The sequence below is a fragment of the Hydra vulgaris genome, chromosome 07 (genome assembly GCF_038396675.1).
Source record: "Hydra vulgaris chromosome 07, alternate assembly HydraT2T_AEP".
NCBI classification, from domain to species: domain Eukaryota; kingdom Metazoa; phylum Cnidaria; class Hydrozoa; order Anthoathecata; family Hydridae; genus Hydra; species Hydra vulgaris.
The window spans coordinates 18,044,770-18,070,078 of record NC_088926.1 but is presented as its reverse complement, the minus strand read 5'-3'; the positions used below and the strand labels follow the sequence as shown (position 1 = coordinate 18,070,078).

The window sequence follows — 25,309 nt, the reverse complement described above, 5'->3', positions numbered from 1 at the left end:
TAATCAGAAAAGTTGGTGTAATCCATTTCTGACTCATAAAAAAGTGTGTAGAGGTAAAAGTTCATATGTTTACATTTTAATGAGTAATACCATACTTAATAAGTTGTTTATAAGTTTTTCGTTATAGGATTTGTTCATTGTTTTATAATAATAGTATAATTAATGTTATAGTATTTAAGTAATATAGTTATATATTTTCTTTTCAGCATCTCTACGTGTGATTACAATTCATACTGTGATAGAAGCAGAAATTGTAGGGTTAAATCTTATACCTGGAAAAAAGCTGAGTCCAACCTGTCAAAGTTAAATTATGAAACGTTTATCAAAAAGTATGAGTGAAAATAATGATGAAGATTTTGATATTGTTAGTGAAACATCCATTCAAAATAAAGAAGAAGGTGTAAATACACACTTTACAGTTGCTGGAGTATCATTATTAAGGTCAAAGGATTGCATAAGTCAGGTAAAATCAGAGAAAGTAAATGAAAGTTTACAGCATTAACAGCCTCCATAAAAAAAAAGTAGCCACTTCCATTGATATATCAAAAGAAAGTTTTGAAGAACAGTCAAGTTTGGGTAATAAGTATAGGGAAAAAGTAAACTTGTTAGATAACATGATGGTATTGTTAACTAATAAAATTGTAGAGTCTACAGCAACATTTAAAAAAAATACAACTGACAATGCTTGCTCCAACTGACTGGTCAATAAAAAAAATTTCTGAAACATTACCTGTAACAAACTATGTAGCTCAAACTGCATGTAAATTAGCATTACAAAAAGGTATTTTAGCCATGTCTAATCGTAAATTAGGAAAAGTTCTTCCTAATGTAACAGTTCATCTGGTCAAGCTTTTTTATGAAGATGATGAATACTGCCGTATAATGACTGGAAAAAAGGACTATGAAAGCATAAAGAAAAATGTTCATATAAATGTTTAAATGTAATTTAAAGGAATCGTTAGTTACCTTCAAAACCATGAACCCAGAAATGAAAATAAGGTTTTCATAGCTTTGCACATTGCGACCAAAAAGGTGTATTACTGCTGGTGCTTCAGTAACACATTTAGTATGCAATTGTGCTATTCATCAGAATTTAAAACTGTTTTTACATCCTCTTGGTGTGACATACGAAGAACTGTAACCTTATATTGTATGTGACATGACTAATAAAGACTGTATGATTTGGAAATGTGAAAGACGCCCAGCAACTATGAATGCATTGGTTGAAAAACTTTATAATTTAATTGGAAAGTTTGAAGATGACGATGAATTAGAATTTGATCAGTGGAAAACAACAGATAAGTCAAACTTAACACATAATAAAGAGCTAGCATCATCTAAATACATTGAACTAGTATGTAAAAAACTGACAAAACTTGCGCCACACTTGTATTTAGCTATGAGTCAAGCATCATGGCTAAGATCAAGAAGGGAAGATATGAATGAATTAACAGCATTATTTCTGGGTGATTTTTCAGAAAACTATAAATTTGTAGTCCAGGGTTAAAGCACAAAGCTTTCATTGGACAAATTTACAATTTACACTTCATCCTGTGAATAATTATTTCAAAAAAGAAGATTTTCTCAAGCACAAATCTTATTGTATTGTTTTAGATGATATGATGCATGATGTAAACAAGGTGAATAAAATTATTGATGTTGTCAACAATGATATTAAAACAAATCTATCTCAAATAAAAAATATTGATTACTTTTCAGATGGGTGTGCAGGTCAATATAAGAATTGAAAAAATATTTTGAATCTTCGTTTTCATCTTAAAGATTTTGGTCTAATAAATAAATGGAACTTTTTTGCAACTAGTCAGGTTAAGCAACCTTGTGATGGTATAGGTGGTACAGTCAAACATTTACCAACACTAGCAAGCTTGCAAAGAGATATGGGTAATCATATTTTATCTCCACAAGCAATGTACAAATATTGCAATGAAAACATTGAAGGTGTACATTTCATTTATATATCATCATAAAATTTAACTTTGGTGAGAAACACTCTTAAGGAAGAATTGGATACTGCAAACACTATACCTGGAACACATAGTTATCACCAGTTTGTACCACTTGGCTATCAAAAGGTAAAAAAATATATATATTTAATGTACCTTTTATTATCTTTAAAAAACATAAATTTTATTGATAAACTTGAAAAGAATTTTTTATTTGTGTGGAATCATCTTCAAAAATATTTTTGTTTTATTCTGGACTTACAATTTTCTTTTAATGCCTTTAATAAAACATGTTTAAAAAAATAAGTAAAGCGGAACAAATGCATATTGCTATTTTGTCTAGATAGGTGCAAAGCTATGCAGTGTTTATGAAGATTTTGCTTTCATTAATGACTTTGGAAACACCCATGTAACAACTGTAAATATAGTACCAGGTTATTATGCCTGTGTTTCATATGAGCCAAAGTGGTGGATAGGAGTCATTGAAGACATTAATCTAGAAGAAAAAGTGCTTGTCAAATTTATGAAGAATATGAAGATTAGAAGATGTGCTTGTCAAACTTATGTTTCCAAATGGTCCTGCACGGTCATTTAAATGGCCACCAGTGGATAGCCAATGCTGGATTTCAGATGTCCACATTATTTGCAAAGTTGAAGTACCAACAACAAAATTTTGTGTTAATATCAAACCTTAATAACTCCTTAAGTAAATATAAGGCCCAAAAAAAAATTGGTTTGTAAAGTTGATATATATCTTATCTTTAAGAAAATAAAAAATTTTTTTTTCTTTCAGTCAGATTTTTTTTATAGCTATAATTGTCAATGCCCATTTTTATTGTCTTTATTACCATGCTTCGAGAGATACAAAACTAAAGTTTTTGGTCTTAACAGGTTATAAGCTCTTTTGGTACCAAGTTTCAGCATTGCAGCATTACTAAAAGCACTATATAAGGGTAATAATAAATGTAAACATTTTTGACACTTTTCCAACTCATTTTTCAGTCAAAATCAAACAAACTTCTAATAACTCCCAAATTAATATAGGGGTAAAAATTTCTCAAAAAACACAAAAAAACAAACACACAAAATCTGCACCCTACATAACAAAAATTTCTGTAACATGGCACAAATGTTTAGAGACATAACTTAAAAAAGTCTATAAAAACATTTACAGTCTTTCATGAAAACATGAAAAAAGGGATTTCATGAAAACATGGAGAAAATTGGAATAAATTTGAAAGCATTGATTTGCAAGGAAAAAACAACTAGACAAATAAAATTTTTTAGAGCATGAAGAGACAGATACAGTAAAAAGAAGGCAAATTTGCTTAATGATAAGTCAAGTGAGAAAGACTTTTAATTGATGAAGCTGGAGATGATAGCTTGTTTGAGTAGCAACCATGATATTGTTTGTAAAAAAAAAGAAAAAAAAAGAGATTTAACCTTACAATGATGGATGTGGCTTAAGCTTGGCAGCTAGACCAGGACCAATTATATTTATAATAACATGTTTTAAGACCTTGTCTAGAAGATAAAAAGTATCATTAGAAGAACTGGCCCAAATATGACAACAGTATTCCATACAGGGACAAATAAGGTATTTGCAGAGATAGTAAAGAGGTAGTAAAGGTAAGAGTAAGAAAATGGCAAGTACAATAAAGAGAAGCAACCTTAGCACATGCTAACTTTACAATGGATTGCATATATGATTTCCTTGAGAGGTCAGTACTGAATGATAACCCAAGAGGAAGTAAAGTAAAGAACTCAGTAAGAGGGTTGCTATTCATTAATATAGGAGTGTCAACAATATTGCGACAGTTGAGAAACTATAAAACCATTCTTTATAAAATTGTGCACACTAGCCCAATAATGACCATTTGGCTACCATTTAACCATACTGTCACAGTAAATTACAAAACAAAAACATTGAATAACTTCATTGTATTATATAGTCATGTGAGTACTATTATTGTTGTTATATGTAAACTATTTAAGTGCAATTATTTTTGTAATGTATCTGAATTGTTAATAATTGTAAAATTACAGTTATAATGGTATATTTATTACACAAAATAAATTTAAAAAATAAACTTAGTTCATACTTTTAGGAGTTTCCAAATTGAGATCACCATTAAATCTAATATTTTTTGGTATTGTTCTGTCAATCAACTCAGAGATACTCTAAACAAAAAAAAAAAGATTTTTTATATGAGTACAACTATTTATTTATTAAACTGAATTTATTTGTGCTATTATATTGAATCATCTAACTGCTATAAAATGCAAACCTCTGTGAATATTTTTAATAATACCTATTAATGTTTCATTGTTAAAAGTAGTTTTAAAATTTAGATTTGGTTTTGAATAAGGGAAATTATTTACATTAGTCAAACCATATTTTACTAAATAACATTTTCAGAATCCTACTACACCAATATTCCAAAACTACTAAAAGAAAATCAAAACTACTAAAAGACAAACTAAAGTGGTAGGGGGCTAACCAGTGAAAATAGAAGTCAGTTAAGAAAGAGCTGTCTCAACAATTTTGCAAATTTATTTCTAAACATACCCTGCTGATTAAAACAAATTTTATACTGATTAAAGTCCAAATTTTTAAAAATAATATATGACTAGATGTGCTATAAACGAAAACAGCAACATTGTTTTCAAAAAATTTATGAGATAAATATGTTTTAAATTTATTTTTTCTATTTTCTTTTTTCATGTTTGATTGATAAGATAAAGTAACAAATAAATAATGTTTACAACTTTTGTTGTTTACAAGTTGTAACACATTGTAACAATGTTTACAATGTGTTTCAACTTATAAACAAACATTCTAACAATGTTTCATGCATTTGTAATCATATATATATATATATATATATATATATATATATATATATATATATATATATATATATATATATATACATATATATATATATATATATATATATATATATATACATATATATATATATATATATATATATATATATATATATATATATATATATATATATATATATATATATATATATATATATACAGTATGCGACAAAAGTGTTTACATGTTTTCGAAAAATATTCTTTTTTAAAATAAATGATTGAAATACATGTTTATATATCAATATATATATATATACCAAAATAAAGGTAATTCATTGTAGTTTCATGTTTTGAGCCTGAATTTAAATGAATGAGAAGTGTTTATAGCAAATTATTTATTGAAACAAAATATCAGATGTAAACAGTTTTGTCGCGATTTATGCTATTATTAATTTTAATGCGAATTTAATACTTTGTGGCTATATTTTTAATTTGTTTAAATAAAACATATCTCAATTAGTAATAAACGGTTTATTTAAACTTAAAATTCGTAATGTAAACAACAGAAAAATTATAATTGAAAGAATGAAGAAAGTGTCGAAAGAAATTGAAAATTTAGCTGTTCAGAAGCTTAAATCAGGATTGTCTCTTCGTGAGATAGGACGAGAACTTAATATATCTTATTGTTTAGTCTATAAAATTAAGAAGCGAAAAGATATAGAAGAGAAATGCAACAAAAATGGACGCAAGAAAATTTTCACTACTCGAGATCAGAGAACAATTTCTAGATTAATCATGACAAATAAAGCAAAATCAGCACACGATGTAAAGAAACAATTAAATAATGCTCAAGGTACAGTGGTAAGTACTCGAACAGTGCAGAGAGAACTCAAGAGAATTGGATTCAAGGCAAAAAAGAAGATCAAGAAACCACTACTAACACCGAAACATCGTAAACAACGATTGGAATTTGCAAAGAAGTATGAAAACTGGACTTTTGCTGAGTGGAGTAAGGTGATTTGGACAGACGAAAGCAAGATCAACTTGATTGGCTCTGATGGCATTCGATATGTATGGAAAAAAGCTGGAGAAGGAATTTCTGATCGTGACTTTTTTCCAACAGTAAAATATGGCGGCGGAAAGTTGTTGTTTTGGGGATGTTTCTCTTCGTCTGGTGTTGGTAAAATCGTAAAAATTGATGGAATAATGGACGCGAAACATTATATTGACATTTTAAACAATGGCTATTTGCCTAGTTTACGAGGATGGCGAAAGCAAATTCGTTCGACACTTTTTATGCAAGACAATGATCTAAAGCACAAGGCAAAAATCACATTAGAATTCCTAAATTTGAAGAAATTTAAGATTCTAAAGTGGCCTGCGCAAAGTCCCGATCTTAACCCGATCGAGAATCTTTGGTCTATTGTGAAGAATCGAGTTTATAATTATGAAACAAGAGCAGCCAGTCGACAAGAATTATGGGAACAAGTTGAGTATGTTTGGAGTTCGATAACTTTTGAAGAATGCAAAAAGTTGATTGGTAGCATGCCTGCGAGATTGCAGCAGTCATTAGAAGTCGTGGAGGCTACACAAAGTATTAATTTCGCATTAAAATTAATAATAGCATAAATCGCGACAAAACTGTTTACATCTGACATTTTGTTTCAATAAATAATTTGCTATAAACACTTCTCATTCATTTAAATTCAGGCTCAAAACATGAAACTACAATGAATTACCTTTATTTTGGTATATATATATTGATATATAAACATGTATTTCAATCATTTATTTTAAAAAAGAATATTTTTCAAAAACATGTAAACACTTTTGTCGCATACGGTATATATATATATATATACACACACAAATAAATTTAAATGTGTTCTACAAAATAGAGAGTTCATTAATAGATGTTATTGAAAGAATAGTAAGAATAGTAAATAATCAAACTTTTTACACTGTTTCATTAACTAAGACTCTGACTCATCAGAAATGAATGTTCCAATTAATAAAACTTAAATTTTTACCAAAAATAAAACTACAGGTCATATGTCTTAGCCACTGTAAATGTTCACACATTTGTGGAATGTGTTAACACTATAATAAAAATAATTCTGTAGAATTGTTTACTTTTACTGTTTTTTGTTTTTTTTAACATGTTTTAAAAAGGAGGATTTTATAAAATTTATTTTGAGCTCACTTATTGTTATAGTTTTTTAGGAAAAACTTATTTTCATGCATACATTTAGAAATTTTGATAAACATTCTTGGTTCGCATGTGTAATTATTTCAAATTTTTCTTGCAGGCATAATATGTATTTTTTTAGAAATATTATTATATGCAGGTGCTGTTATAAGGATGGACCAATTCAATATAAATTCTTCAATATTTTTATCTTTATATATATTTATTTATGTTATCCAATATGTATTTTGACAGCAGAGCAATTCCATGTGAAAACATTCATGGTATGCAACCCTAAGTCTCTGATTTTACTGATTTTTACACCACTCAAAGATTTTAATAAGTTATAAACATTCTTAAAATTTTATCATTTAATTCCTAATGGTTTCAAAGATATGATTATTTAAACTTTGCCTTAAACCAACAAAAAATCTGCCATTTTGAAAAATATTTTTGGTCTTTGTTTCTGTTCTGTGTGCAATGGAAAGCTGAAAATGTTACACTTACATATTGTGAGGCAAGGAATCCAATAAACAACTTAAAATATTTAAGAATAAGCATAACACCTGTAATTATGACCTTTATTTCAAATTTACTAGGGCGAGTTCAATTACAAAAATGCCATGGTAGCTCGATTTTTATTTTTACATGTGGTCTTGAATAGTTTATTTAGAGTTGTTACAAGGAATTAAACTTTACATAAACAAAAAAGAAAACATGGTTAAATTTACTTAAATTTGTTACTTATAAAACAAGAATTATTACAATTGAAAGGAAAAAAAAGGTGGTACCCCTAAGTGCTTAATACACAGAAATTGATGTTTAATATTTTCTGAAAATTTTTCTACCCACCCTGAGCTTATTAAGACCCCCTCTCCCAATTTATTAAATTTACTCAGGGATGTGAAGTACAAAAAAGGACTCCGGTTCGAAAGTCCCAAAAAGATTACTTCTTCCTAGTTTTTAGTATCCAAGAGCTCTAAAAATATAAAAAAGCTTTTGGATATTATACTACTAAAGGGAAAAAATTAAAACTTTTAGTTTTTGAACCTGGAGTGCTAAGGCATAATGGTGGCAAGAACTCCAGGACTCCAGGCTTAAAAACAATAAGTTCTGTCATTAAAAATTTTCACAAAATTTTCAGCTTTTCATTGCACACAGAACAGAAACAAAGAACAAAAATATTTTTCAAAATGGCAGATTTTTTGTTGGTTCAAGGCAAAGTTTAAATATTCATAGTTTTGAAACCGTTGGGAATTAAATGATCAAATTTTAGGAATGTTCATAACTTATTAAAATCTTCGGGTGGCATAAAAATCAGCTAATTCTGAGACTTATGATTGCATTTTATAAAAAAAAACTAAATGTTTTTACATGGAATAACCCAACATGGTGTCTTTTGAATTCATTTTATTTTTAAAAGATTGTTTATGGTTAGCAAAACATATTTTCCATTAACCCTCTGTGAAGCCAATATATTGTTTATCCGGTATATTCATAATGGAAAAAACACATTTATACACCACGTGTTTTGATAAACTTTTTTTACTCATTGGAGAACTGTTTTTTGTTTACAACTACAATTTTGTGTTGTTTTTTCATTTAGGATTTATTTTTGTTTAGAAAAGCATTATCCTGATCTTTTATAACTCTTTCCATTTATTTTTTGTGCAACTTTGGCTTCAGCCAAAATTTTATATAATTTATTAGAGAGCAGGAAGTGTTTATCAACAAATTTTAAAAACACTTTTTCTATGTTAGTGGAAATATTTTTGTTACATGGGGGTTGAGCCAAATTATATTTCTAGTTCTACTTTGTTTTTTGTATTCTTTTTTTTAGTGTCAAATTTTAGTTCAAAATTTTGATATCCACTTTTTCAAGGGCATCTTTGTAAACTCATTAAGAGGAATTAAATACATTTTTTGAATACATCAGGGGAGTTTTGGTTTAGCCTGTTATTAATTGAAATTGGGATTTGTTTTAGAATTTGTAGTGGATGATTTGAGTTAATATTAATATACAATAATTCATCATTTGGTTTTTTGAAAGGTTTATATGAATTTTTATTTTTAATAATTACACATGAGAGCCAAGGTGATTAAACAAAAAATTGGAATTGATTTCTAATTTAGGCGTGAAAAAAATTTCTCCTAAAAAACTATAAAAAAATTAAGTGAGCTCAAAAAATAATTTTATTAAATCCTCCATTTTAAAATATATTTAAAAAAAGAAGAAGAGGTTAACAACTCTACAGAATCCTTTTTATTATAGTGTCAGCATACTCCATAAATGTGTGAACATTTACAGTAGCTAAGACATATATGAATTCCTGTAATTTTCTTTTTGGTATTAACTGAAGCTTTGTTAATTTAAGCATTCATTTCTGACGAGTCTTAATTGGATCCCCCAAAGGCTTTTGTCAGATTTAAGTCTTTATGTCGGAATTAACCAGACTTAGCAGGCCAGTCCAAAACATTAGTTGAATTTTCAATTATTCTTTTGTCACCTTTAATGTGTGAATACTTGCACCATCTTGCTGAAAAATCAAACCTTCAAAATAATTGAGGTATGCTAAAGGAAGTAGGTGATTGACTAAAGTTATAATATAATCGTCTGAGATTTGCTTACCTTCCAAAAATGCAAGTTGAGACTTGCCTAAAGCATTTAAAGTTCTTTAAATCATGACTGAACCTATAAGCACCTGCAGAATTTTTTGATGTTTCTGATAGGACACTTCCACACATTGTGCAAACTCCAAACTTAAGCATTGATGTAGTAAAATTTCCAATTTTACTACATCAATGCTTATATTGATAAATAAATTTATCAACAGATTTTAAATTTTGTACAAAAATATTGTAAATTATAAAAGTTATGACCATACAAATTTTCTGACCCCCCAAAATGAGGGGGGTGTAAATTTTGTATGGTCATATCTTTTGTAATTTATAATATTTTTCTATGAAATATAAAATCTGTTGATAAATTTAAATTTAGTTTAAGATAGTAAAGTTGAAAATTTTACTACATCAGTGCCCTCACGTTTGGGCAGGGAGGGGGGCAAGTGTTTTAAGGCTTTTTTGCTCCCAGGCCTCTCATCCCAAATTTTTGCAAGACCTCCTCATTTGGCATAGGTATGAACATACTTAAGTTCGGAGTTTGCACAATGTGTGAAAGTACCCTATCTAAAACATCAATCAAAAATCCTGCAGGCGCCCATGACTGAACCCTCACTATACTGAAAGCCATCAGGCCAGTTCAAACAAAACTTTTCATGAAAAGATAAAATTGTTTGATTCTTTATCACATGACTTTTTTTCTTGAGCCCATGCAATTTGTTTGCCAAAGTGTTTTTTCATCAACAAAGGTTCTTTTACACACTCAGTAAAAACTAAATTTGGAGATTCATTTACTATTTGTAGAATTCTACCAAGTCTAACAGGTAATTGAAGCTGCTGCGAAAAGATCTCTGGATGAAGATAACCTTTTCAAAGCTTCTCTTAGAAGGAGCCTTGTCTCTATTTTGGTAGATTGTGGAGTTTTTCCAGGTCTAACAATTGCACCTTAGCTATAGGGATCCCTCAAATAATTCATAATTACGTCTCTTTAACAATTTATCTCTTTGTTCAATTTATATAATCCTTAAAATACAACTACACCAGTTACTACTACAACTATAATAATATACATTGTTATCACCAGCTATACTATATACCCTGTAAAATTAAATTTGCACCTAAACATTTTATATTAAAAACAGTTGATAACTGAAAAAATGCAACAAACTGCAAGTTTACACAACACCTGTTTTAAAATAATAGCTACCAACTATGCATTGGTAAATTAATGCAACTACAATGTCATGGATTAATATGGTCAGTCAGAAATTGAAGCAAAAGTCTCCTTTTATAGATTGTATTAAAAGATTGTTTAAGTGTTGTTTTCTGGTAGTCCTACAATTTGCTTTTAATAAACTATTTATAAATGTACATTTCAAATAGTATTATAATTTAAAGTGCGGGTTAGAACGCAAATTATGATACTTGTCAATATATGTTAAAAACATGTAGCAGTAAACAATTTTTTTTTTTGATATTCAACCTGATTTATACTGTAATATAATTTATATTAATGTAAGTTAAAACTCAAAGCAAAAGCAAAAAAGAATTATAAGTGTAAAATATGCAAATGCACCTTTGCAACAAAGTTCAATATAAATTAAATAATAAGTTATGCAGGGTGTCTGCCAGTATTTTTAAGTGGATTTCCCAGATTTTTCCCTAATCCTTAATTAAACCTGCTTTCCTTAATTTAATCTAAAGTTATCTTAACACAATTTTAGATTTAGATTTTTTTGGACAAATGCTCTTCAGTTGTAAAAATATAAATGCCAAATTAAATTTTACATTATGCGTACTTACTTAAGTTACGTAAGTTTAAAGAAGAGCCATTTTCTCTGATTTCTTCCAAACTTTTCTAAAATTTCACTCAATTTCCCTGATTATTCTCTAATTTTTTTTTTGCAGATATCTCAATTCCCTGACTTTTTCCTGTTTTCCCTGATCTGGCAGACATCAAGTTTTTATTGATAACTAAATCTAGACTAGATTTAGTTATCGAATCTAATTAGATTCTAGTTATCAAATATCTAGTACAATGAACTTGTAATACCAACCTCTAGATTTAAAGTTTTAATCATATCAACTGTTTCCTCTTTTCGTGGTCCCAAATGACGCTCTGCAAATGCATCCTGAGGTGGAAGGATGTTCTTTATACTGAAATCTGATAAAAACTTTAAATTGGGCGTGCATCTTAAACTTTGATTCAAATCACTACGACATAGTAATACTTTTCTTGTAGGACGACTCAGAACATTGAGGTTTAAAAAACCTTTTGGTCTAATCTGGGTAATTAAATTTCTTGTCGACATTGTTTAGCAAAATTTACATAAAGTAGCACGTGAAACAAGTAACACCTTGCTGGCGAGGTTGGGTTTATTTACTTCCAAAATCGCTTTAATTGGAATAAGAAGAGCTGCGACATCAAAGTTTTAAGTTTCGTAATTTTCGATTCGCAAAATTATAATTTCCATGGTGATAGATAGATTACTTATGACTCATAAAACTACAAATAATTTTTAATTTGGTACTTGCATAAATATTTTCCTACTTAACTCAGACAACTTTGAGGAAATATAAAGTTTTAGGAAATGTAATTAATAACACTTAATTTGATAAAGAATTGTTCTCCATTCCTCTTAAGATTTTTTTTACTACGTGTTTAAGTGCAATAAAAGTACTACTTTTATTGCTGGTGAGAGAACAATTTAAGAGGAAGCATTATAAAGAAACCCCTAAAATAAACAATGCTTTTAAATGTTTAATATTAGGGGTTAGAAATAATTTTAGTTTTGGGCATTGGTCGCAAAACTTTTTTCAATGATTAGGTTTTTTTTATGTTATCGCTTGACTTGTCTTCGAATTTTTTATTTATAATTTCGTATGTTTTGTTTTAGTTTTTGAAATGAGCACTTTTGATTTTTGTAAACATTCTTTTTAAAAGTTTTTTACTAAAAATAAGCTTCACTTTCCTAGAAAAATAGAAAATCATAGTAAATGGTTTAATAGAGTAAATTCTAATGATATCATAACGCCACTCAAGTGTAAAAAAGAACAACTGTGTATTTTTATAGTAAGAAAACCACTTATTGTGATTTTCAACAAATATTATATTACAAACTATTTTTGGTATTTAAAACATCAATAAAAAAAAATTTCACCTTTTTTTTCTTAAAAAATAAATATATATAATTTAAATTGACCTTAAGCAGATTTCGAAGTATAATTAAAATACGAGAATCGATATCGAAGTATAATCAACACACGAGAATCGATATCGAAGTATAATTAACATACGAGAAACGATATCAAAATATAATTAGAATATGAGTATCACCATTATAATCAATGAGAAAAATAATAAAGATAAAAAGTTTTTTTCTTATTGGACGAACAATAAAAATGAAGGAAAACTCTAATTTATATAAGTAACTATTGAAAGCCCCGTTGGCACTGTTGAAAAATATGAACTGCTAGTTTCTCGTTGTGAAAGTCCTGCTGCAAGAACGTTTTTGGTAAGTTTTTATAAAAAACTGAACAGTTTAAATTTATTATGTTGCGAATTTTTACTTACTCTTTAATATCAACATGGATGGTAAGGAAAATTAGGAAAACTTTAATTCAGAAAATCATCTATATGTGAAGTTGCTGTTGAAAATTTTACTTTTTGAATGTTTATTTTGAGTGTTAACTATTTCACCCTAGTTTTTTGCTGTTACAAAAGTAGACAGAGTACAAAAATAAATGAATCATGTCAATTTATTATTAACTTCATTAATTTTTATTTTTTTAACATCTTCAGTTTTTTAGTGTGTACAACTTTTCAAACGCATCAATAGCCCAAGCATAAAGTGTTATTGCCTCATACTTAAAACAAGCCTTTTTGCAAATAGGAGGGACATAAAAAGACATCTTCAAGAACGAAGAAAATAGTGTGATCAATGAAGGTTGAATCTAAAGAAAATAATAAGGAGACGAATGTAGATGTTGATGTTGCACTAAAATTGATGCATGATGAACGGTAGATGGAAAATTAAAATTTTTTTTTGATGATGCAAAAGCCAGAGAACACAGTAATCCAAAATAAATGTTTATGAGTTTATTGATTTTATTAGTAATCTTTAACTTAATCTTTTATTAGTAATCTTTAACTGAATCTTTTATTAGTAATCTTCAACTGAATCTTTTATTAGTAATCTTTAACTTAATCTTTTAGTTCAAACGTAAATTAGACTAAATCTAAACACTTTAAATACGTATAATTACCCTAAAATAGAGGTCTAAAATACGTTTGCATATCGACGTTTTATGGACCTTTGCTCTAAACGTCAATCTGGATTTTATTCTTAACGAATAATCGTCCTTAACCTAGTATTCAAGAATATTTTTTTAAAAATACTGTTGCATTTAAAGCATTAAAAAAAATAAGTTTCAAAATATGAAAACATCTCGATTAAAAATATTTACCAAACATAGAATTCATTTATAAAACTTTTTTTTTATCAAAAAAAGCCGTACCTGGTAGTTTAAACCTTTTAACATTAAAGTAACGTCTAAGTCACTTGATCCAATGTGTCTTCTGACAAAACTTTCCGTTTCTTCTTTTATTAATTTAATATTTAAATTTTTTTTTGTAGTACTTGAAAATTTTTCAACATATTTTGAATCTTTATATAAATTTGATTTATTACTGAAAGATTTAACTGCATTTTTGAAAAAATAAAGTTTGTTGAAACGTAGCATTTTTTTTCCTCTCTACTATTATACTGCTAAATTTTATGTAACCCTTTTGAAATGAGCACTTTTTAATTTTTGTAAACATTCTTCTTCAAAAGTTTTTTTTACTAAAAATAAACTTCATTTCCAAGAAAAATAGAAAACTATAGAAAATTGTTTAATAGAGTAAATACTAATGATATCATAACGCCAGTGAAGTATAAAATAAAACAACTGTGTATTTTTCTAGTATGAAAACCACTTACTTTTTAAAAAATATTATATTACAAATTATTTTAGGAATGTAAAATAATATCAAAATTAAAATTTCGCCTTTTTTTAAAAAAAAAGAGTATATATATATATATATATATATATATATATATATATATATATATATATATATATATATATATATATATATATATATATATATATATATATATTATACTTAAGCAGATTTGTTTAGAACACACTGTAATATTTTATAATTAGAATATAAATACCAATATAGAACTATAATTAGAATATGTGAATCGATATCGAAACATAGTTAGAATATGAAAATCCATTAGTATACTAAGAGAGTTAAAATCAAAAAAATCCAAAGTCTAAGCGAATCGTTAAAGTTTAACTTTCAACGTGTTTATTATGTTCAGAATCAAGTTACTTTGCCAAATTAGTTTTAGTCAACAAAATTTGTGACCTTGTGTGTAATCAGGGGCAGCGGAGCTGTTTTTTTTTTGTGTAAGAAATTGATAACTTCCAAACATTGAGCAAACTCCAAACATTTATATGTTCATGGTTATTTCAAATAAAGATGCTTTACAAAAAATATGACAATCGGGGCTTGGGAACAAAAAACCCTTAAATTTTGCCCCTTTAATCCAGTTCTTAACGCGGAAGCAACAATTTTATGATATAGTATTTGGTTTTGTTACTTTACAAAGTTTACATCCCCCACAAATTGAGAGGGATTAAAACTTTATATGATCATAATTTTTGAAAAATAAGAAATTTTTGCATGAAATTTGAAATTTATCAATGAATATAAAAATCTAGAAAAAGAAAATACTTTATAAAATTAGTAAAGAAAATACTTTATAAAATTATTGCTCCCATGTTAAGGGCTGAGGGCAAAGTAGAGGCAAAATTTTAGATTTTTTTTTTACCAAGCTCTGATTGTCACAATTTTTTACAAAGCATCCTTATTTAACATAAGCATGAACACATAAACGTTTGAAGTTTGCTCAATGTCTGGAAGTTAGCAGTTTCTAACCCAAGCTTTTCTATATTCTGCCAAAAAAAAGTGAGGGTTCCTGAAATATTTGACAATGTTTACTAAATGGTCTTTAACATTGTCAATTTCTAGGCCATGCTTGGTCAAACGTTTACAAGGAACCTTTCATTTGTCTTACAGTTACAACTGAAACCAGTGATGTCTACTTAGCTGACACAAATGACATATTTGGAAGCTCTTAAATTTGCGAATATCTTGAAGAACTAGCAGTTTCATCAAATGCAAAAGTGAGAAACTTGTTCAAAAAAATTAAAAAAAAGAAACAAAAAGGCAGTGACATCATCCCACCTTCTGACTTATCTTCTTCACCCTTACTACCAAGGTCAAATGTGAAATGAAATTTAAAAAAATACCGCATTAGAATATGCCAATCTACAATATCCACATATCATTCCGGCAGTTATGAAATTCAAAGTTATGAAAATCAGACCCATTCCTTTTACAGCTTGGTACATTCAAAACTGAAAAATAGACTGGGTAAAAAGCTGCTGAGCTTGTGTTTCTCCTCAAGGCAATCAGCAGAAAATTATTCAATTTGGCTTTGGTGAATTATTTTAATGTTGTACATAGGAGAATAATTTCTTGTTTTTAACTGGTGGTTATTTTTATTGATTTCCTTTGTGTACTGTAGCTTTATCTGTAGTATTTTATTCTTATGGTATACTTTGAATCATTAGTTCTTTAAATACATAGTTCTGTTATATTTGTTTTATTTTGTCGTAAAATTCAACAACAACAAAATTTTTAAATTTTTTTATTAAAATCAAACATGGAAGCAAAACTTGATTGAAATTATTAGTCATCGATTTAAATCTCTGATTTAAATTGATATGATTTAAATCAGTCAACTTTGCATATACTATACTATTAGATTCTTTAGTTCAACTGGATCCTCTGATAAACCTCTGAAAAATCAAAACAATTCTTAATATTTTATTCAGATTTATACGTTTTGTTTATATAAACTATAAATGGTTTTTCATGCCAGTTTCAGTACATATCAGCCAGGATTGCTTGGATTTTGTGGAGTTTAATCAGAAGATCAATCTAAACTATAGATTTTAAGAGTATAGGAAATATAGAGATAAATGTTCCAAGAAAAATGAGGTATTGACAAATACAGATGTTATTAATAAATGTTTGACTGTTATTATTTTAATTAAATGAATTTTTTGATAAATATTATCTTTATTTAAATTTATAAATATTTTTTTTCTTTGCAACATAATCTTATTTAAACCTCTTTTGTATAACGGATTAAAATAGAAAATTCGTTTCTATAGAATCAAATAAAACGATTCCAATAATAGCATAAGTTCGCTTACCTAGGGCCTCCTTGTACCTAGGCCCAACCCTATTTTATTTGAAAACTATAAAGTTTTAAGTATAATGCTTTTGAGCCAGGTGATTGATTAAAAAAACATTTATTTTTTAATCTTATTTTGATTCGCAGAGAGCGTTGTTACGGCAAGTCATAATTGGAAAACGCTTTTTGATGGCCTAAAGTAAATTTTTGCCAATTTTCTTTCAATCCGGGTATGTTAATAGTTGACGTTTTTCATGAGGCAATCAAGTCTTGTACCTAGGTCCATATAGTTTGCTTGTAACTATATGTTCTTCACTAACAAAGAATTTGTTTAATTATGGTAGCTTTTTATTTGATCAACATTAGATAAATTTGCTGAAAAGAATCTAAAAATAAACAAACTTTTAATCGAATTTATGTGTCCATCTTTGTTGTTTATTTAATATGGAGATAAACCTAATTTCAAAATACAACCCTAGGTACAATAGCTGGTGGCTTTAGGTACAATTAAAAAATAAGATTATTGTACCTTGGGCCCCTAATTTTTAATTGTTTAAAAACTTTGGCATATAAAATTTGCCGAATGGTCACACACGAGCAGTGAACGCCTAAGGGAAGAAATGAAGTACATTAGAATAAAGGAGAATTATTTTTCAAACAAAACATATTTTGACAGTTGTCAAGACAAAAATAAAGATTAATAGAAAAATATTTTAAAAATAAATAAGACAGACAATGCACCTAAACCGTACTAACAATAATAATAACCAATAAATTGTTTTATAAACACTTATATAAACGAAAATATACACAAAATATATATCACTAAACAAAAAATAAATAAAACAAAAAATTGATTAGAAAAATAAAAAGTATGCATACAACAATGAAAGGCCTCAGAATGGAAAAAAAAAACATTAATACTAATGTGTAAACATAATTTGTGTAGTGATTAAGTAATAAACATCTCCTCAGAGTTGCGTCTATTATTACTGGCATTTCGATGAGGATCAGCACTAATAACAAGTTTATCCCGTCAGACAAACGTCATCGCCACTAATGCTTTACCCCGCGACTTACGCCTATTTAAAAATAAGATTATTGTACTTAGGGCCACTAATTTTTAAACACTTTTACATGACAGACTTTAATATTTTAGTATTTTTAAAAGGAAAACTACCAAGAGCATTTTCTATGAAGATGGGCTTCTTGAAAGAAGAAGATGGGTTTCTTGAAAGAAGAAGAAGATGGGTTTCTTGAAAGAAGAAGAAGATGGGTTTCTTGAAAGAAGAAGAAGTTGGGTTTCTTGAAAAAAAACTCTAAAATCTTAATTTTTTTTTCAACAAGTATTAATATAAGAATCCTTTATGCCTTTTGATACCCAGCTTGATCTAATTAGAAAAAAATACATTTTTTGTAATATAAGTGGGAAATTAATTTTTCAAAGGTCAAATTACTAAGATTAAATTTTTTTTTTTCAAAATTATTATTTTTTCCGAGTTTTAAATACTATTTCCTATAAATGAAAAACTACTCTTCTTACAATTTCAAAAAAAAAAGGAAAATTGACACTCCCTTAAATGCAGCTGAGTTTTTTAATGAAATATTACCATTACCAGAACTTTATAAAGATTGCGTTAAAGTAGTTTCAGAAAGATGTCTTTTAAACAAACAGCAAATTCAAAATTACAATACCAAGCAAACATTGTTTTAGTGGATTTGCAGTGGGACTATATAGGGATTTTTGAGCGGTTCATTGGAGTTTTGCTCATTAGTTACTTAGTGGACCATTTGTGGCATTCGCTATAAATGACCGGTCAATAACTTTCCGACATGTTAATAGTGGCTAGTCATCGGCGAGTCACTATTAGCAGCTGCCACTAATGGTCCACTTAGTAAACGATGAGCAAAACTCTAGTGGACCGCTAACAATGCATATATATACCCACTGAAATTCCGCTATAGAATGTTTTCTGGGATAAGTTTTCATTTTTTACCTTCTTTTTTTTTTTGATTAAATTTTAAATGCTTTTTTCACTTTAAAAAAGTGAAAAACATTTTGATGTAGAATTTAAGATATCTTTACCATTCTGACAAAAAGGAAAATAATAACTGCATAAATAATTGCACTTTTGTACATTTTTTAGTTACAATTTATTTTAAAAATGACATCTTTTAACTTGATGTAGCGTTTCTGGTAATAAACATAAACAAGAAGCCTATATATTTTTAAATATATGCAGAATAATTATAAAAATTAAAAGAAAAAATTATTTTATAATATTTATAATGAAAATTTTAAGGTTTTGCACCACTGTGCAAGGGTTCAAATTTAGATCATTTTAAATATTTTTTAAAAGGCAAAAAATTATATCCACATAACATATATACAGGAATGCCTTAGGGCATGTAATTACACCTTTGTATAAGGTTTTGCTGCTTCTTCGTCCTTGTTCTATTTAGTATTTAAGAATATTTTTTTTTAAATTATAGATTGCTGCATATAAAACATTAAAAAAAAAATTTCGAAATATGAAAAATACTTCTTTGTTAAAAATACTTACCAAACATAGAATTCATTTTTTTATCAACTTTTTTTATCAAAAAAAGTCGTACCTGGTAGTTTAAACCTTTTAACATTAAAGAAACGTCTAAGTTGCTTGATCCAATGTGTCGTCTAGCAAAACTTTCCGTTTCTTCTTTTATTAATGCAATATTTAAATATTTTTTTGTAGTACTTAAACATTTTTCAACATATTTTGAATCTTTATATAAATATGATTTATTACTGAAAGATTTAACTGCATTTTTGAATAAATAAAGTTTGTTGAAACGTAGCATTTTTTCTTCTCTCTACTATTATACTGCCTAATTTTATTTAACTCTTTTCTTCATTAATAGTTATTTTTTATTTATTTAATTGTAAATTGCATAGGTTTTAATTATTAAAAATATCATGAATAATGGTAATCCAATTTTATGAAAATAGGAGATTAGCAAAGCGTTTGATATACGCGTAAATGAAAGGGAAGTAAAAATAATTTTGGATGAATGTTTTTTATTTAATCTTTGTTGAGTAATTGGTTTATTTAAAAAAAAAAAAAAAAATTGTCAGTCGTTTATTTGAATTACTCTCCATTTATGGTATTCATAAAATATAAATATGGTATTTTTTATTTGACGTGATGAAATATTAAAAAAAGTTATCAATCAGTTCAAAAAACCATAAACTTGTTAAAGATTTTTTCATACCATTTAATCATAATTCTTTTAGCAATTGTAAGTTAATTATCTGGTTCTACCTTTAAAAAAATTAGATGATCGAATAACCAAAAATTAATTTGACTAAGGATTTGCAAACTTGTTTTACGATTGCCATATAAACGTTTTATGAAACCAAATTTTTCGGATTTTGAGAGTTTTAAGTAAAACTTATTTAAAAAGCAAATAGCAAACACAACTGATTAAAACTGGTAATTACCACAGCGTAACAACATAATAAAAACATTTTTAAATGCTGTTTTTGTTTATATGTATGGCAGTTTTTACTGAAATCTCAAACCCGTATAATTCAAACAAAGACTAACTTGAAAGTTCCTTTTTCATTTACTTAATTCTTCGTTATTATTTTTTTTTTTTGAGGGAAAGAAAAGTACATAACAAGGAACTAAAAACAAGCAATTATCATTAATCATTTATAATTTATATTTAAGTGTATTTAAACTTTTTTTTATTAAACTTTTTTTTTATCTTTTAAGTTACATTACTTTATTCAAACTTTAGAATATACGTTAATATACTTTTGAGGAATTTAAAAAATTCTCGCTGTTCTGGGGGATATTTTTTCAAAGGACCAACATAATTTTGACCTTTGATATACTTTTCTATTTAAGACTTGTGGTTGAAACTGCCTGTCGCAGTTTGAAATTTGTTTCAAAGACATAAATAACAAGGTCATAGCAATGCAGAAACTTATAAATATTTTCACATAACTTTTATTTGGTTAGAGCTTAGTTGTTGTTTCATGTGAGAAAAAAACAGGAGAAAAAAATCGATGCATTCAAGAGTAGTGATTGGAATTGATGGCTCCACTTGAGTTATATTGTTAACGATGTCATATATATTGTTTTCATCGTAAAGTTTATACATCTTTCAACAACATTCAGTATACAGTATATTGTTTTTTTAATCTTATTAGAATATGTAAAACTTTGAACCAAAAAAAAATTGTTTTTGCTGAGAGTTATGCTTCATTATTTTTTTATGGGGAAAAGTGTTTTGAAAATTGGTTTAATTTTGAAAAGAAACATTTGGAAGACCTCAATAGTTCAAAGAAAAGGATAAGGAATTTGAAATAATACTTGCCAAAGATTGTTGTCAAACGCAAAAAGAACATAAAAAATTGTTGGGAGTACACAAAAAGCTATTTAAAAAACTTTTAAAAGCAGAGGATTGATGGAAAATCAAACGAAATGGGTGACACATAAATTGAAACCAAGAGACATTGAAAGACAATTTTGCGTGTCGGAATTACAGCTTAAACGGTTTAAAAAGAAATTATTTTTGCACTGGATTATTACGGGCAATAAAAAGTATATTCATTACAATTACCCAACACAATAAAAATTGTTCTTTCGACGTGATTTCTAGTGTAAATCATTGCAACCAAAACAATATATTTATGGCATTATGGTAATGCTCTGTATTTGATGGGACCAGAAGGATAAACTCAAGGCGCGATGGAGGGTGTGACCCCCCTCCCCCATCAATAATTTTTTGGTTCATTTAGTCGACAAACATGACCCTTTTTGACGCGACAGTTAGCAAATGTAGACTCTTTAGACAAGTTAGTCGGTAAATTTAGACAGTTAGTCAGCAAATGTCGATAAGGCAGTGAGCAAATTTTAAAAACGAGAATCTTTTTTTTTTTAGTTGGCAAAAGTTGTAATGGCACCCTCCCCCCCCCCCCCACGTGACACCTTCTCGCGCCGGCCCGTGCTGTATTGTATTATGAGTTGTTGAAGTTGAGCCAGAAGATCACAGAAGACCTCTACCAAACACAATTGATCCGTTTAAAGAAAGTACATGCCGAAAATATCCAAAAAATGCGACCAGATATAAGGCCATAATTTTTCACCATGACAATATTCGGTCACACCTTGCAATACCGTTTAAAAGCTATTTTGAAAAATGGAAAAAAAGCTTGCAGTTAAATATAAGTCTTTCAAACAAAAAAAACCCAGAGATTTATTTGTAGTTCCAATATTAACCGATGTAAAACGAAATGATATATGTCAATATGTTATAAAAAGAATTAAAAAAAAATATATATATATATATTTACCTTACCTTACTCAATTATGTTAAAAATGTAAAGTGATATGCGTTGGTAATAGGATAGGGTCTATAGCATTTATCTAAATAGCATATAGCCAACCATTTTTGTATAAGATCTAAATTTGTTTGAAGGCCAGTTGAGCTCAGTAAAGTCAAAATCTTCCTGGTTAAGCTACACAGTCGTTTTTTTGTCAGAATTTAAAGACACAAATAAGTTCAGATTGACGTTGAGTAACTAAACGACGAAGTCAAATTTTTTGAACCTCATTTAATATTCCATTATTTATGAAAATTGTTTGTGTATTTTATTTTTATTTTTTTGTCATGCAAATATTTACATTTCGTAAGATATTAACAGTATATACTGATAGCAGGGGTCTTTTATATTTCTTATCGCTAAACCCCTAGTTAAATTTCGTTCATATAACTATCTAAACTGTTATCACTTAAGTGACTTCTTATTTTATTGCAAAACAGTCCTGCTGAGGAAAATCCTTTCTAACTCTACCCTTGATGGTTAACTGTCATTATAAAATTATAAACTTTCTGAAAACTTTTCCATGTTTTCATGGATAGCATCATAGGAAATATGACAAGAAAATTTCATTCAGAAAAAGAAGTAAATTTTTTATTTAATGTATTGTGGTTGTTCCGTGACTTAAATGATCAAAAAATACAAAATAAGTCTAAAAAGTTGCAAAAAATCATCAAACATCATTTTTTTGTTTTAATAAGTTTATGATTAAAAGTTACAACTTAATTTACAATATGCATTTTTATTTATGGAATATTTCTATAATACTTAAAAATTGATAAATATATTCGAAAGGTGGCCATTTTAAACAGTTTTTTTTTAATTGGATTTATGAATCGGTATCTGGAATATATTTTTGAAAAAATACCCAGGTATATTCGACTTTGACCGATACCGAGAGTATAAAAAGTATATTGCACAATTTATTTGCAGTATACTTGCAGTTTACTTGTATTATAAGATTCACTAATAACCTCTGTCTCAATTTTGCCTTAAATTCTTTAAACTTTGTTAGTATTTTTAGTTCATTTGTGAGTATTTTATTCTATAACTTCGGCTTCATTGATTCGATAATAGTACAATAAAGCCCGAAATTCGCACGAATTCTTTTTGTAAAGAATTTTGAATGCTATTGGACTTAAGAACTTGTACATTTTTTCAAAAGTTTGTCATATGAAAATTTTTTAGGAAAATCTTTTGTTAAGAAAGAGTGGGGTATTGGCGGAGAGTTGGTTATTGGCAAGCACCTAAGCGGGAATGCGAATTAAAGACACCAGTATAGGAAATTGATCATACTTATTGCTTATAATTTAGTCGAACTATTTTGTCACAAACCCTCAAAAACAATTTTTATAATTCTTATTTAAATTAAAAATTTAGGACTAAAATAAAACCATTGGTGTTCGGAATTACTCTACAATGAATAATTCTCAAAGTATTCTTTGATTGTGGGATGGTTTTCAACCAGTTTTTGAATATTTTCATGGTCAACATCAAGAAGATGTCCTGAAAAAATGGATGGAGGTAATATCTTAATGTAAATACAGGTAATTTACGGCCATTGTCTGGGAATCTTTTATTTAATTCTGATTATAAGTCCTCCAAAAATTTCACTACTAATTTGTTATTTCCCTGAGTAAGATGAATATTTTTTTCAGTTGAAGCATGACGTGCAGCATATCACAATGACTGTTCCATCTCGTGATTACTGTGGAGGTTATTTTGAGGTAATTTACATCTAATCTGGAACAAGTATCTTACAACAATGCACTGAAGGCTGTCGATTTATGAAGCCTGGTGGTGAGTGAGCTGGCTTTACGAATAGCATCTTTCAGTTCCAGGATAACCTCAACTATCCTTTGCAGTGCAGTGTTGAGTTTGTGATCATTGCATGTAACAGAGCCTTCTTCTTTAGTCATTAAAGACATACCGTTGTTTAGAGCACATAACATATTTGATGCCTGATCAATAAAATACAGGTTTTTTTTTAATAATTCAGGATATGAGAGTGTGTTATCAAGTGCTTTTGCAATATTGATACCAGTGTTAATCATTGTGTAATTTGTTAATCATTGTGTGACAAAGAACAAATGGACAAAAGCTCTACGACCAGCACGATATGAATCTTTTCCAAACACACCGTCAAGTAACCAAGAAATAATTTAATAACAATTGGTTTAGAACTTTTGAATATTTTTTTGACGTGTTACCTAAGGAAAAAATCGACAAACTTAGAATTCTAACTAATTTTCTTTCTAATCAGATTTTTGAATACATCAGTGAATGTAACACCTATGATTCTGTTAGAGAAACATTGAGTAATCTCTACATTAAACCATTAAACTCTATATTTGCTCGATATTGTTTGGCAACACGTTGACAGAAATCAGGTGAATCATTTGATGATTATATCCAAGCACTTAAAACACGTGCCAAAGATTGTAACTTTAAAACAATTACTGCATTACAATACTAAGAAGAAGCAATTCGTGACTCTTTTATCAGTGGTTCGATAAACAAAATTTTCTTCTTTTGTGGAAACACTGTGCATCCTAGATATAGATGTCCAGCAAAAGATGCTACCTGTAACAAGTGTGAAAAAAAAAGACATTTCTCTAAAGTACGTCTTTCAAAGCAAAATAGCAACAACTCAACAGCTGCATCTATCTTAAAACCAACATTAGCAAATACTACTAGTAGTATAAATCCAATTCTTCAAAAGTCTAGTTGCACTATCACAATCAATAAACATTTAATCAAAGCTCTGATAGTGGAACTCTGATAGCTTTATTCAACCTAAATTAATTAACCAACTCTCTCTCAAATTTCTTAAAATCAACTTCTTTGTCAACCCCTAATATTTAGGATTTGTTTAGTTGACATAAAAATTCATGACTTAAACTATCCCAATGTAAGACTATATATTATGGACAACTTGTTTGCTGATATTATTTTTGGTATTGATTTCTAGTCCAAGCACAAAAGTGTAACGCCTAATTTTGGTGGGCTGAGA

At 28.0% G+C, this 25,309-nt stretch overlaps 1 protein-coding gene across 3 annotated transcripts in view; it reads right to left on the bottom strand.

Annotated features, from left to right (window-relative positions):
* The window catches only part of LOC100209748 (glycine dehydrogenase (decarboxylating), mitochondrial), a 47,046-nt gene extending 27,177 nt beyond the window's left edge, over positions 1-19,869 (bottom strand). The window contains exons 1-2 of one of the 3 annotated variants that reach the window (XM_065801255.1): positions 19,542-19,869; positions 4,067-4,145 (exon numbers count right to left, since the gene is read on the bottom strand). In XM_065801255.1, the coding sequence (XP_065657327.1) occupies positions 4,067-4,145; positions 19,542-19,766 (304 nt within the window). In that variant the 5' untranslated portion in view covers positions 19,767-19,869. Of the gene's footprint in view, positions 1-4,066; positions 4,146-11,660; positions 12,292-14,121; positions 14,552-19,541 lie in introns of those variants that run through there. The other 2 variants (XM_065801254.1, XM_065801253.1) reach the window with 2 other exon arrangements.
* Between the last annotated feature and the right edge of the window lie 5,440 nt (positions 19,870-25,309).